This window comes from Haliotis rufescens, unplaced genomic scaffold, assembly GCF_023055435.1.
Source record: "Haliotis rufescens isolate VD_foot unplaced genomic scaffold, xgHalRufe1.0.p SCAF_3, whole genome shotgun sequence".
Classification (NCBI taxonomy): Eukaryota; Metazoa; Mollusca; class Gastropoda; order Lepetellida; family Haliotidae; genus Haliotis; species Haliotis rufescens.
The window spans coordinates 1,770,939-1,785,552 of NW_025964001.1; the positions used below are offsets into that span (position 1 = coordinate 1,770,939).

The 14,614-nt window shown below is 38.1% G+C and overlaps 1 protein-coding gene across 1 annotated transcript; it reads left to right on the plus strand.

Moving 5' to 3' along the window:
• Positions 1 to 4,949: 4,949 nt before the first annotated feature.
• LOC124148458 (glutamate receptor 3-like) lies at positions 4,950 to 6,732 on the plus strand. The gene is made up of 3 exons (XM_046519555.2): positions 4,950 to 5,266; positions 5,771 to 5,988; positions 6,460 to 6,732. The coding sequence occupies exons 1-3, from the start codon at positions 4,966 to 4,968 to the stop codon at positions 6,730 to 6,732; spliced, it is 792 nt and encodes a 263-aa protein (XP_046375511.2). The 5' UTR covers positions 4,950 to 4,965.
• Positions 6,733 to 14,614: the final 7,882 nt, after the last annotated feature.

Consider the following 14,614-nt stretch of genomic DNA (forward strand, 5'->3'; position numbering starts at 1 on the left):
TTGTCGGGACTCTGGAGGTATTTAGAATACACTTCATAATTTTGTTCTGAGGTGTTCAATGTAAACAGTGCACTTTAAGATAATATTGAGAACATCATTGACTTTCCTTTAAGGCTGTTTTTGAACTATGTATGGCAGGCATAGAAAGAGTGTAGCACAACTGCTGTTTTCTTTGTAAGCAAGCATTAAATTGCACCAATAAAGATGAGCCAACAAGCATTTCAAGGTTTAATTTTACACCGCATGTCAATATTATTTCGCAATCCCCTTCATTCTGACGCAGAAAATATGACGTCACTAACTATTGTAAAAAAGCTCCAAATGTCAAGTTCTTTGATGTCCCCATTTCAGTCTCGTACAGTAATGAACTTTCTCAACGATTTGACGCCTGTTTTTTCTTCAGGTGTTCATCTCCGTACGTTGTATTATAGTATGACATGATTGTGTATGTATGATGCGTTAACTGGCAATGCAGCCGGTACGTTCAACTAATGTCTTTTCAACCGCGAGAAACATTGTTTTTGGACCAACTATGACTTTTGTAGTCGTACCAGAGTAACAGAGTGCAATTTACATCGTAGAAATGTTTATACCTCCATGTTAACAACCATATATCTTTAAGTAAACTTGAAATTGATTGTGTCAAAACTTGTAAACAAATGTGGACGACTTTACTGCCTCCGTCGCTGTGTTCAAATAAGTGTAACAGCGTTCGCGGCAGTAAACACAACTCATTCGTGTTTTTAGAATTGTAACTCATATAAAAATATGGAAGGGTCTGCCTTAAGGGAAAATGGTTTGGTAACCAGGAAGTATACAAATTTCATACATATTACATATTTACTTTGACGTAAATTACACTCTGTCAGTGCACAATCTATTTAGTTCGTCGTACATGAAGACGTCAATCATCTGGGGCGTGAATCGAAGCTTTGTATTACCGACCGGAAGTTAACTTGTCAGCACATTTGTAAAAGTTCGCAGTTAGTCTAAATTGTACTGAAGGTGGACCCTGAAGGCTTCTATAAACTCACTTTTTATATCAATGTTTCAAATTTTAATTATGCTTTGCTATGTTTGTTAATCGCATTATGTTTATATATGTTATAAGTAACATGATCAGAAACATGTAAGAAATATGGTTTATTAAGTTTGTAAAAGAAATAGGCAATTGTTGAAATTCGTATTGGACAAGAGGAACATGAAATATTCGGGGCGAAGTATGTCATCACAATATTTTTTGTATTGATACAGTGGGCGCCATATGTGATCAAGAGAGTGGAGAGTGGCTCTGTCAGGTTCGACGGCCTTTGCATCCAACTGCTGCAGGAACTGGCCAAGCAACTCAATTTCAGGTTTCAGTTTTTTCAATGTTTATTATAATAATTATATATATACACGAATATAACTGTGCAAGGTAAAACCAAGGTTTACCATCACTTGTTGAACAGTTGTGACTGAAGTATCCGTGTGTTTGTTAGCTACACCCTCGTGGAGCCCGAAGATGGGGAGTGGAGTCGGATACTGAATGGGAGTTGGACGGGCCTGGTGAAGTTACTTGTTGACGAGGTATGTCACAGTCATAATTCACAGTAACATTAAGGGAATGTCGTGTGCTGGCATAAATATAAGGTCCAACGTCATAGGTCAATATTCTTATCATCGTTACTAATCCTGACCGAGTAAAACGTTACCTTTCAATTTGGTCGTGTACCAAATTTTCCCGACGGGTAACATCACATCACGTTGATGTAATGGTAACTAGTTCATATAAATGAACGCCTATGGGTTGATGTGATAAAACGTTTCAAATAATATCAGACTATGAGCCCATTTAAAGTTATTACGAGCAACTGTAAAACTGACACATTGAGAGAGGGAGAGAGAGAGCGATTCTTTATTTCCTCCAGATGTCATTCTGAAGATTACAATGAAATTATATTCAATTACACGCGGTTAACACAATAAAAAAAGGCATAGCATAATTACAATTACACACAAATTATCAAATTCAGATACCTCAATGAAGACAGATTATTCACTAAAAGATATATATCAAAAGATGTGTTAATCCAGATTGTGAGTAAATTTTGTTTCAGCCCCAAATAAGAATGATAACATATCTGTTTCGTCTTGCATTTCAAAATCAACATATATTTGAACGTCAAGTAAGTCAATGAGAGAAGGAAAAAACGCATTTCTTCTGATATAAGCGCTTCACAATGTAAAATAATGTGGCTGTCATAGTCGAAAGCATGCCTATTACAGAGCATGCACTCTTTCGAAAGTTTACTGCATGATGAGACTTTCCCCCAAAGTTGTAAAGCAGGTCGATATTCCGGGGACAGAAAAGCTAATTGCCAAAGTACATGGTATGTTAATTTCGTAAGAATTCTCTTATAACGGTACATACTTGCGTTTTTGATACATTAGTAAGCCATAATTGTTCTTCGTATTTGCATATAGTTTCATTAACACGATTTCTCCATTTCAATTTTGGAGGGAAAGTACCGGACTGAGTATATGCACGAAAGTAGGTACCCAGATTGTATTTATCAAGTTTTTATTTAAGTTCTCCACAGATTGTCTTTCAATTGACAGGGCTTGCAATGGACGCACACAAAAATATTTTATTACAGTTCAGATTGCATAGACGACCAAGAAATAAAGGTTTGCATTTATCAATATATGCAGTAATTGTCCAAAGTCCATAGTTCGCAGTAGTGGATTCTGAGGGAGACTTTTTACCAAGACCCTGTACAATGCGTGCAAAATATCTTTGCGTGCCTTCCAACAGAACGGGATGTTGACCATTGATATCATAGAGTAATTCCCATCCATAAAGACTGGTTTTGAGTATCATTCTGAGCCATATTTTCACGCTAGAAATTGGATGAAGATCATAACTATTTAATCCTAAAGATCTTAGGGAGTTAATATTTTGTCCTGCTTTCTGACAGTGTTTTCAATTCTTGTTTTACAAGACAGGTTATACGTTAAACGTATTCCACCCATATACCGTAGAATCAGTTGTAGTAATGTGTGTATTACCAAGTTTACAATGAAAATTATACCCCTTACGTAAAACACAATTATTGCACTTTTTGATGGATTATATGTTAGGCGCCACCTTGAGGCATATGTATGTACAATATCAAGGGATGTTTGTCAGCCTCTCTGTGGTGCGCATAAGTGTACTATAAGCCGCAAGCAAGACTGTAGGAATATCCATACCATATGCACGAATGCCACATTGTGCTTGTCTAAGGGTTCAAATGAGGTCATTTATAAAAACAAGAAAAAATCCAGCAGAGATTTCGCTGCCTTGTCCAATACCTTGCTGAACCATATATCTGTCTGATTGTTCACCTTGGTAGGAAATATAAGCATAACTATTTGTATAACAATGATGTAGTAATGTCCATGTAGTACCTCTAATGCCGAGTTTATGCAGTTTGTAAAATAATCCATCGTGCCATATCCTATCGAATGCTTTTCCATTATCTAAGAAAGCTGCATAGACTGCAGAGTCCCTTTGTATGTAATACTAAATGCCTTTGATCAAAGTAAATACAGACATAATAGCTGCATGTTCTTTTCTAAAACCAAACTGTAGCATATCAGGAAAGTCTGGGTTAAGCCTACATAGTTTGTCTTCTATTCGTTTGAGTAGTATTTTTTCAAAGAGCTTACAGAGACATGATGTTAGAGTAATACCTCTATAATATCGAGGATCAGATTTTTCATTCTTCCCCTTATATATTGGTATGACCATGCCAAGTCTATAATCATAGGGTATCTATTGTAGTTTCATCATATGATTCAAAAGTATACATAAGCTTAAGGAATAAATAAGATGTTCTCCTGCATAAATAATATGTTCGTTTGTTATCTTATCCGGACCTGGGGATTTATTCCTGCTGAGGGATTTGCTGGTCTCTCTTATCTCTTGACATGTAAATTCTTTTTCCAATTCCTCGTCAGGCCTCTCTCGTACTTATTTAAATATATGTACCTTACTTGTTATATCTTCTTAAAATACATCATCAAATCCTTCAGTATTGTAGGGTTTGTCTAAATCTGAAAATTATTTACCCCATAATCTGCAAATAGCTGAGCGTGTAGAACCACATTCATCCTTATAGTTAAGTATATGTATCTCGACCACCCGCCCTCGTTGTTGTCTAACAGTTTTATAAAAAGAGTTCATATCAAGTTCAGCTGACCTCTCAACTTCCTTTAGGGTATTCTTTTTGTTGGACCTTTTCGATTTTCAATAGAGGCGCAAATCTGAATTTCCTTGGTTTACCGTTTTTTAGCCATGCACGTCGAGCAACTCTCATATGGTACTGTGTATCATTTAGTCCATCAGGTTTAAAAAATGGTTTAAGATAGGGTTTATATTCACGTTCAGGGATACATTTAGAACTTGCAAATAAAAGGCTTTTACTTGTATGGTCGCTGTATGTGTGATTCAGGCTGACAAGACAGATTACAGCCATGAAAGGAGTTAAGATTTGTATCAAATTCACTTTGGTATATGAATATATCATCTTGATTTCCTTTGTTCCATTTTGGAATAGGGGAGTTAGTATTGAGATTATTTTTCGACCAAAGGCTCTCAATGACAGATAATAAACATGGGAGGTGATCTGACACCGTATAAGGGCATGTATCTATAACAGCATTAGTGAGTGAGTATGGTTTTACGGCACTTTTAGCAATATTCCAGAAATATGACCACTAGGCTACCCCACCGCACTATTAGCATTTAAATACGATGCGTCTACATATCAGATATTTAGTTACCAGACAAACAAAGTGGTATTTAACGAGTGACTGGGAGTGCCAATTGTTCTGAGCATAGTCCCCCTTTAATGTGCACAATTACAGCTTGTTTATTAATTAAGGAGTAAAAGTAGTTATTTTTCGCACTTACAGGAAGTTGATTTGGTTGTTGCACCGATGTCTGTGACAAAGAGCAGATCGACAGTCATCGACGTCACAGTGCCATTCTTCTACGTCAACTCAGCTCTTATATTCGGCAAACAAGATCCCAATACCAACAAATGGTTGACCCTACTCTCCCTGTTCCGCTATGAGGTTCTTATTTGTATCCTCGTCTCCCTCATCTTCTCGACTGTCTTCCTCTTTCTGATAGAAGAAGTGACACCTGTCCCTTCGTGGACTGACGACAGACCCACGGATATGCCGACCCGTTATGGGGATATACTCTGGTATCATTTTGGAGCCCTAATGGCGAACGGTAAATCAACATTGCTCAATAGCAAAGGTTCTAAAATGCCATTAAGTAAGCGAAGATTCTTTCTTATTATGGCAACACATGTTCATTTGAAAGCTACGTTGTTTTGTTATTCTTCACCATAAGAATGCAAACTTCCTGTCTCCGTAAAGGAACATCTGTCAATACATTTGTTGGCAACCTTTTATCTCTTTTCGTTTGACGTTGATGTGTAAAGCAACAAAAAAAGATACCACATTATGCATTATAACCTGATGAGACCGAATCACAGGTTGTACATGGCAGATGTAATTTATTGATTTTGATTTTCTGAAACATAGGTCGACCTGTTCCATGCACGACTCCATTGTGTTGTGTCTGTAATAAGGTTACCAGGCAAATACACATATAACAAGAAGCGAATGTGTGGAAGACAGGTTATTATACTGTTGCGACGTTCGGTGCAGATACTTGCACCTTTATACACAGGTGCATCGATGTTTAATAAAGCCTTGATTATTATTTCAGGAGGAGCATATCTCCCCAACACAGAGTCCGGACGTACAATGCTCAGCTTTTGGTGGCTGTTCACGGTGATAATGGCGGCTATCTACAGTGGTAATCTCATAGCCTTCCTCGCCGACGGACGAGAGAAACCTCCCTTCTCCAACCTGGCTGAGATGACGCAGCAGGACACCTACCGGTGGGGGTTTGTAGGAGGATCTGCATTGGTCACTCTCTTTCAGGTCAGTACATATACAATATGTATGAATTTGGCTTCACTCGAAACCGGATTTCCTGCGTGACGAGCCAAAAGACATTTAACCTGAAGTGCAACTAAGGCAGGTCATACACATTTACCAAACAAACTGACTTCTCTATTAACATATAACCATATGTTACCCAATTTGGAGCTCCAGCAACTGATTTATTCAGCGTGCTTTCCCATTTTGAGAACACTTTGTGGCACTGATTTTCAATCGTCCATTCATATAACTTTCTCAGCTATTTTGAATCTGCTTTGGTTAATAATCTTGAATGGTTAACCTCTTGCTTTGACATTTATATTCACTGTAGTGGCTGCATGAACTACTAGCACAACGTAAACAGTTTTCACAGATAATGATGATACTGAAATCGTAGTCATCTTCGAAAGGGGGGAATGAGATTATTAATAATATTTAATGATATATACAGAACCCATTGCCCATTTTCAGGAATCCAACATATCCGTCTATCAGAAAATATGGCAACATGTGGAGGTAAACGTGGCCAATGACCCTGATTGGTTGACTCAAGAGGGCGACGAGCACCTGCGCCGAGCGGCCGAGAGCAAGTACGTCTACCTCGCGGAAGAGTCTACATTGGAGATGTGGGACGGCCCACGGCGGTGTGCTTTACAAATGCTGAGCGACAACTTCTATTTCAGCAAATATGCAGTTGGACTACCAAAGGACAGTATATATACACAGCTCTTCTCCAAACAGTGAGTACAGGAGTTTTTATGTTTTGTTTTCCTCGTATTATTTGGATGCTTAAGAAACATTCGTAGTTTCCTCGCTTATAACATCTCTCTCACCTATAAAAAAACATCTTCTAAACAAGCCATCATCCAAGTATTTACGATGTCAGTGCATCTTTTATGCTGATCAAGATTAATCTGACTTACCATGCTATGATACTTCAACTTGACAACATATTGTTATTGAAGGATTAGCTGTGTCAGCAAGCGTCCCACCTGAATACTATCAATGACCTCATTTATTGCTTTTTCGCACCCATAACTCTTATATCTGCTAATAACAGTCAATGAACGATGTTAGGCCTCCCACATATATATCACATTGCGGCGATGTACATGTATTAAATGCTGTAACGTGTGGCGCACAGATACGTTTTTGCATAAATATCAGTTTGTTGTTACAAAAGAAGGTTGACATTATATCGCTATAAAATTACCATTTGCGTAAATCCTAGAAATAGATTGAGGGCATAGTTACATTATTAAACCGATTTCCGAATAGACGTTTGCGCATTCCTGTCGAGGAGGTTAATGCTGTGTACGTTTTATTCACTTTTGCAGAATATTGAAAATATATGAAAGCGGTCTCCTGCATATGTGGTGGAATCAATGGAAACCTAAACATCTGTGTGAGACACCAAGCAGAAAATCAAAGAGGATGGACATTTTAGCCTTGCAGAGCGCCTTCTATGGCGCAGGGGTGGGTGTGGCCATGGCACTCGTGGTCCTTATGATTGAAATCATTAATAACCGGAGATGTAAACAAAGAGAGCAAGGACAGTCTGTGAGTGTTGAAGAGTCAGTGTGCCCTGATAAGTCATCACAGGATCAATCCCACCAAGACACACCTTCTGGAACCTGAAGTACAACAGTGTTGTACAAGAAGGACCTTATGGAGGCTTGGCATATGTAACACTTTCTTGATGATATCAGCAGAAATGCATTGGCTTCAAGTATTAGACATGTCGACTATGTTGTAAGGTATTATCGTCCATTTGCATCGCTGTATCGTCTAGCAATCGGATGAAGGATCTCATCAGGATCAGTTTGAAAATCTGTCGTGTCAACGACAATCGTAAGCATCTGTGAATAGAACATACTGTCAAATACAACTGACATTTAATTTTTTTGTTATCACAAATTAGAAATGATCTACCCTGTCTGCATGAGGAGGCGTTGGAAGCTGGTTTGTTACAAGATTGGAACCCCTGCGAATTTGCCAAAATCCTTGTTGAAGGCTTCTTTCAGCAATGGTCTTACCTTTACAGCATGTTTCCGTCTCCTACGTATACAGCAGTCTGCTAACATCGACGTTTCAAAGCTGTCTTCAGTTGCAAGATTGTTAAAGGAACGACTCACTGTTGGTAATTATCAATACGTGACTGAGAATGTGAATCTTCACAATTTACCAAATACACGAGAATAATGTGAATCTCATCCTTTCTCTCGGTAAGGCGGGACATGCCTACCCTTTTTGTGAACACCTTCAGTGATTTTCAGTGATCCATTCTTATACTTTTCACAGCTATTTTGTCCTTTATTGCAAATGGAATCTGTTTTGGCGGATAATCAAAACTTGTTTTCTCTAATATTGACGTTTTATATTTACTTGAACTTGGTCGGTGTTTCTGTTGGTGGACTGAAGTCCCCGAGTTTCATCATAAGCGCAGAAGCATTTCTATGTTGAGACAACTACAAGAGAAATGTTTGGGCCTAGACAGTTTAACTGCAACAGAGTTTCCTATCATGACTGAGTTCTGCAAACAATGTACTCTATGTTTTGTTCCTACCAGCATAGCCTCCGTCTTTTCGTCATGTAACGTCAGCATATTGTGACATTCATGCTTTGACACTTGCAGAACATTCTTTTGTTTGCATGAGATCCTACTGTATGTCACAAGGCTTGAAACAGTTTATTAGTTGAGTGTCGTCTGGATGTATTAATGTCATATGAACAAATGGACTATAACAATTTAATAACAAATTGTTTAGCCAAATCACATGCAAAAGTATATCAAAATAATATCTGTGCATACCATCAATACCTTTTAGCAGCAGTGATATGAATGCAACCCTAGGATATTATCATAGAGATAGTAGGTGAAGTGAGTTGAAATTGGGTTTAACATGGTGTGTGTGTGTGTGTGTGTGTGTGTGTGTGTGTGTGTGTGTGTGTGTGTGTCTGCTTGTACTAGTCCGAATATATGCCGATTTTATAGTGTTGAGATGACCTGCCGCAGATTAAGATGGATATCCAACTCTTACGCATTATGCTCCGAACTCTGAGTGCCAGCAAACAGGCAGGGTAGTAACACAAAACATCTTTTAACGTCAGAGGATCCAACCACCGATCTTCCGTTATTGCTAATTGTATGGCGGATTTTAATTGATCATATGGTGACATGTATGGTCACCTGTCCTTTTCATCGGGTGTTTGAAGTGTCTAAACACATTGCTTTGCTTTTTAATTTTCTGATCAATCAAAAAAGTGGCAAATATATATATGCATACAAAAGATTTCTTTATCGATGTTGGCTACGTTCGATCGGAATGTTATTCTGATATGTATTGTAGAATATGGCATAGTGCAAGTTCACATTTATCTCTTACCACAAATGGAACACTTAATGTATATACGAAGGATATATCGGGAAAATCATATGTAAAACACAGATAAAAGTATTTGAAGAGTGAGGCAATGGCAAGAAAAATATTTTAACCTAAAAAAGGTTTCATTCATATGTTTTATCGTAGAGTGTGAAAATACGTTCTATTTCCAACTCCAACCGCAGCGAGTATTAGACCATATGGCACGGGGTAGAGAGCAACAGTGACGGAGACCCGGATTCAGACGGCGTCGATATTGACATACATTTGTGGGGCGTTATACAGACCGCTATGCGTTGTTTTATACTACCTTGAACTATGGCAAGACAAGAGTTGCGACTTACGTTCGTGAAATAACAGTTATACTTACAACAGTTTGCAGTGGGTCTTGCTAATAACACTACAACCACCGATATCTTTTCAACTGAGTGAGTAAGGTCAGAACAATTTCTTTATATATTTGCTTTGCTCTGTTGTTATCTTGACAGCTGTTTATATGCCACCAATGATAGAATGTCGGTCATAGGACATGTTTGATGTAGATGTTTCGTGATTTATGATCCATAATGATTTGTTTGGTTTTTTTCACAATGTGTCTCAATACTACGATTACTCACTAATGGTATGGCGAGGATCTGGCCAATTGGATATTTCTCATTCATATAATTCCTCATTTATTGTAATGAATTTGTTATGTACCGTGATGTTTAGTTTTAAACAATAACAGATACATTGTATTTGATAACTATAATGTGATGGTCTCGGTATTTGACTGTCCTTTGTTGACGGGTTTTACAATAGTCGAAATGTATTATTTGTCACCATTCATCTGCAAAGCTGCGAAATATGCTTCTATAAATTTAACTCACTTACTGAACTCACTCAAATCAAACTGTAGGTTCTATATTTAGACTTTCACACTTTCGCATATGTTAGTTAAAGCAACAAAACTCTTTTCATATTCATACAAAATCTCGAATCGATTGTGTGATTCCAACTGCATCATGAGCAGGTGTTATTGGATCATTTTATTGTGATGATACCAGGTGTTCGCGGAAAGGTGGGCATATCCTGCCCCACCTGTGGCACACATGACAAACACATGCAAAAGCAAGTCAATTGGTACGGTACTAGTCAAAATATGGAAATGCATAATTATTTTACTGATGCCTCAAATTTGGAAATGTTTTCCACATGTCTACCATGAAAACTTTTCAAAGCTTTACTGAGGCCTTGAGTGTTGTAACCTTGATCAAACAGCTTCTGAGCATGAGTTGTATGACGTTCTTTGAAATCGTGGTAGAACCAAATGCTGAAGCTGCAGGAATATTGCTCGACGGCCAGGGCAAGTCGTGGATTTTGGCATTATGAAGGTAGTCTACCGTGACGTGTGCGGTGGTGCGTTGTCCTGTTGAAACAGCTCCCTCTGGTGGTCAATGATTGAGAGAAGGTGAGGATGAAGAATTTGATTCATGTAGCGATTGCTGTCAAATTCCAAGGCTGCAGGGTATGGCACCAACGCAAGCGTCGCTGTCGATGGATCTGTTGCAACACAGGGACGATAACTGGTCTTCTGGGTCGAATTCCAGCCGCGCGAAGATGGGTCCTGACAGTCTGGTCCGACATCCTCCTCAAACCAGGGATGCGTCCTGCATTCTCCGTAGCTGTGGCATTGCGATGACGTAGGTGGAGCAGTCGAATGTAGCGATCCTGTGCAGGGGTGGTAACTCTTGGTCGGCCAGTTCTCGGACAGTCTGCAGTGGAATTGAACTGTGTTTATCGGTGACAAAGGCAGCAAATGGTGCTGTGAAGGACGTTGAAAAGGCGTTAAACAGAAGACTGCCATTCCCCTCTTTGGATACGTCCTATGGCGATGTTCCGATCGGCAGCGCTGAGTCTCGGCATTTTCGAACTTGAAAAATGTTGACAATTGAATGACAAATTATTGGCTTATGCTTGCCTTTTAATAGCCACTACCACGGGTTACGAATGCCATAACTTGCACGTGCATTTTGCTTTGCTGTTTTCCTCCGTGACATTTTTTACCATGTGTGAACACAATGACGTTTAAGACATTACAAATCGACAATGGCTGCGTTTTGACGCACCGTTTGTCGAATATCGGGCCACCAACATTTTCAAATAATATACGTCAAATTTATATACCGGATTGTTTGTGTAGTCGGGTTCAATGAATTACATACTAGTTGAGTTGGGTAAATACGTGGTAGGGAATTGGCTATCTGATGGTTAATGAACGGTATCAAATCGTCGATATACCTGAAGCTTAGGTTAAACTTCCTGGCTACATTACCTTGTTTCGACTATGCCAACCCGACCAAAAATTCTTATTCACATGCATAATCGCATCAGCAAGAACGGGAGCGTGGGATAGTAGTGTACAAACTTTAAAAATCAATATTTTGACAGAATTGACCCTGGTTCTTTTCTGAGATTGTGAAACGGTCAGGCAAATCCTTTGAAATTATGAGAATGCAGATTATATTAGTTCCACTGGTTTCATACTTTCTGTAAATATGTAGTACTTCCTTGATTGTATTGATAAAGAAATTCATCCTTCTTGGTTATCGGCTTTCTTACATTTTCGCAAACACATGATATCAACACTTTTTGATGTAATTTATAAATACATGCTTGTGATATAGTCGAAATCGGACTAACGACTCTGCTTTTAGAAGATATTTCTTATGAAAATGAAAAGGGTTTTGTTGCTTTTATTTTCTGCCAATAGTAGGATCGGTGAAGCAATTGTTATTCTTGTAATTTGTTTTGCATAACATTGTGTTAGTCAGTCATTTTGCCATGGAAAATAATTATATATTCTCATTAATAGCTGTTTGCAGTTGCCAGAGTATGTGTTTTTCATTTCATCAGTTAATATTTTGTAAGATAAATAACATGTTTGTTACTTTCTGTCGTTGAAAGCTATTTTGTATAATCAAGATGAAATTGATCTCATTTGTAAATTCACATCATGCTGTATTTGCGATCACATCAATAAAGTAATTAGTAAATCCTAATCGATGTTGCTGATACAAGGCGAGTGGATTCGCGACGATACGCTTTCTGCACAGTAAATGTCATCAATATCGTGAGCATATGATAGCATGAAAGGCGAGACGACATGTTTCTTTCGATCGACTATTAGACTATCAATATGACATTGAAATGAATGTGTATTTTGTCACATTTAGTTCAAACGTCCAACGAAATGATTACATTGTCGGTACGTACGTACGTATTTGCTGAGATATCAAATTACAGGCACATGAACTGAAGGGCAAAAGAAAGTAAGCACTTGAAAATTGGACTTGACAGTTCATATTGACATCGAATAAACATTTCGTTTTTAACCACTATCAAACATGGGTATGTAATTTGATTCGTCCAGCAGTTTACGTACGAAATGTATTTTATTTCTTAAACGCAAGAAAATACATTTGGCGGTCAATTTTAGGGTTGCACTATTGCTACACACCATTATTATCTTCTCGTATGTACACTAATAGTTCGTAAGTACATTCTTATTAATTCTAGGAAAAACAAAAACAGGAAAAACAATGAGGAGGTATCAGTTTTGTCCAGTTTACGAGAGTGATTCTATATATACTAAGCCCAATAAAATCATGTAACATCACATCAAGTTACGTACGTATATGCTGAGATATTATTGGTAAAGTATAATTCTAGCGTTGTGCATTATAATTCCAAATTTGTTGTCAAAGATATTTGCATGTTTGCATAGAATAGAACATAAATAAATTTATATTTCATTTTCGTTGCTGCATCCATACAAAACATATTAAGCAAAACGTTCACATTTAATGCCCAACAGGCTTTGCCATATTTTGTTCTAATGTACTGAAAATCATATGTAAAAATATTGTCTCTTTTATAAAACAATCTCAACCAAATATTTACAATTGTTACATAATATAACCTGTTTATAGAAGATGTATTCATAACACCTCTCGTCACTAAATTATGCGTACCCAACGTTTAGCCTCAGAGTACGTTTGCAAAGTCGATCATGTACAGGCGATGGATGAAGTCCCCAATTTTCTGCTCCAAGAGACATACGAGGCAATACCTTTTCATCGAAAATATGAAAAGAAACATTAGCTGTGAGTTATGACACATATCCAAGAGATGACAGTAATAAACTGTCCATGCTTGTTGTGACATGGTCGTATGTGTAAGATACAAGGAGCACCCACTCACTTATAACTGGGTTGGTTGGTTGGTTGGGTTGTTGTTTACGCCGCACTCAACAATATTCCAGCTATATGACGGCGGTCTGTAAAAAATCGAGTCTGGACCAGACAATCCAGTGATTAACATCATGCGCATCGATCCACGCAATTGGGATACGATGACATGCATCAACCAAGCCATCAGGCTGACCACCTGATCCCGATCGTCGCCTCTTTCGACAAGCACAGTCGCCTTTTATGGCAAGCATGGGTTGCTGAAGACCTATCCTTACCCGGAGGGTGGATTGTTATAATGAGTAGCAGTAGTGGTAGTAAAAGTAGTAGCATTAGTAGTATCTCAGCTATATCACAGCAGCCTTTAAATAATCGCGTCGACCAGACAATCCAGTGATCGATATTTGTAACAACGATCCACGCTGACCCGGGGTACGATCAGCCGCAATTAACCAAGTCGGAGTCACCTGTATATATACATATCAAAAGATTTTACTATGCATACGTTTAATCCTACTTGATGTATTGCAGGTCGTATAATATATTTAAACATGACAGCTGGACAGCTATTAATCATCAGACAAATCAAGTCTTTGTCTTCTCCTTAATATCAATGTGTGGAACAAACATTCAATTTCACATTTCACGCAGTAACACATTATGTGCAGACTTTCATAATTGCATATCACGAATAGTGTCGCGAGGCTGGCTCCGAACAATGGCGTTTCAGTGGTTACGTCAATAACAACTAAGCACATTTCCCAAAGGCCTTTATGGGTAATTAAAGTCAAGGTATTTGTACTAATTAAAATAATTATCTACCCCCCGCTGGCCAAAGCACAAATAATACATTTTTTAGAAAATCCTTTCTATTGATTCAACCATACTCAATTAGCCATATGGCGTCTGAAGTAGGTGCCTCTGTTTACATGACTTGGCAAGTAGTCGATCTACACAACCCGACTGACCGGTTTAAAAGATGAGAATACAAGAAACAGTGATATGTCAACGCCA

Bases quoted from the DNA above. Each gene is read 5' to 3' on its own strand.
- LOC124148458 (XM_046519555.2), top strand. From the start codon at position 4,966: ATGTCTGTGACAAAGAGCAGATCGACAGTCATCGACGTCACAGTGCCA. The intron at 5,267-5,770 runs GTAAATCAACAT...TTATTATTTCAG, and splicing joins TGGAGCCCTAATGGCGAACG to GAGGAGCATATCTCCCCAAC. The intron at 5,989-6,459 runs GTCAGTACATAT...GCCCATTTTCAG, and splicing joins CATTGGTCACTCTCTTTCAG to GAATCCAACATATCCGTCTA.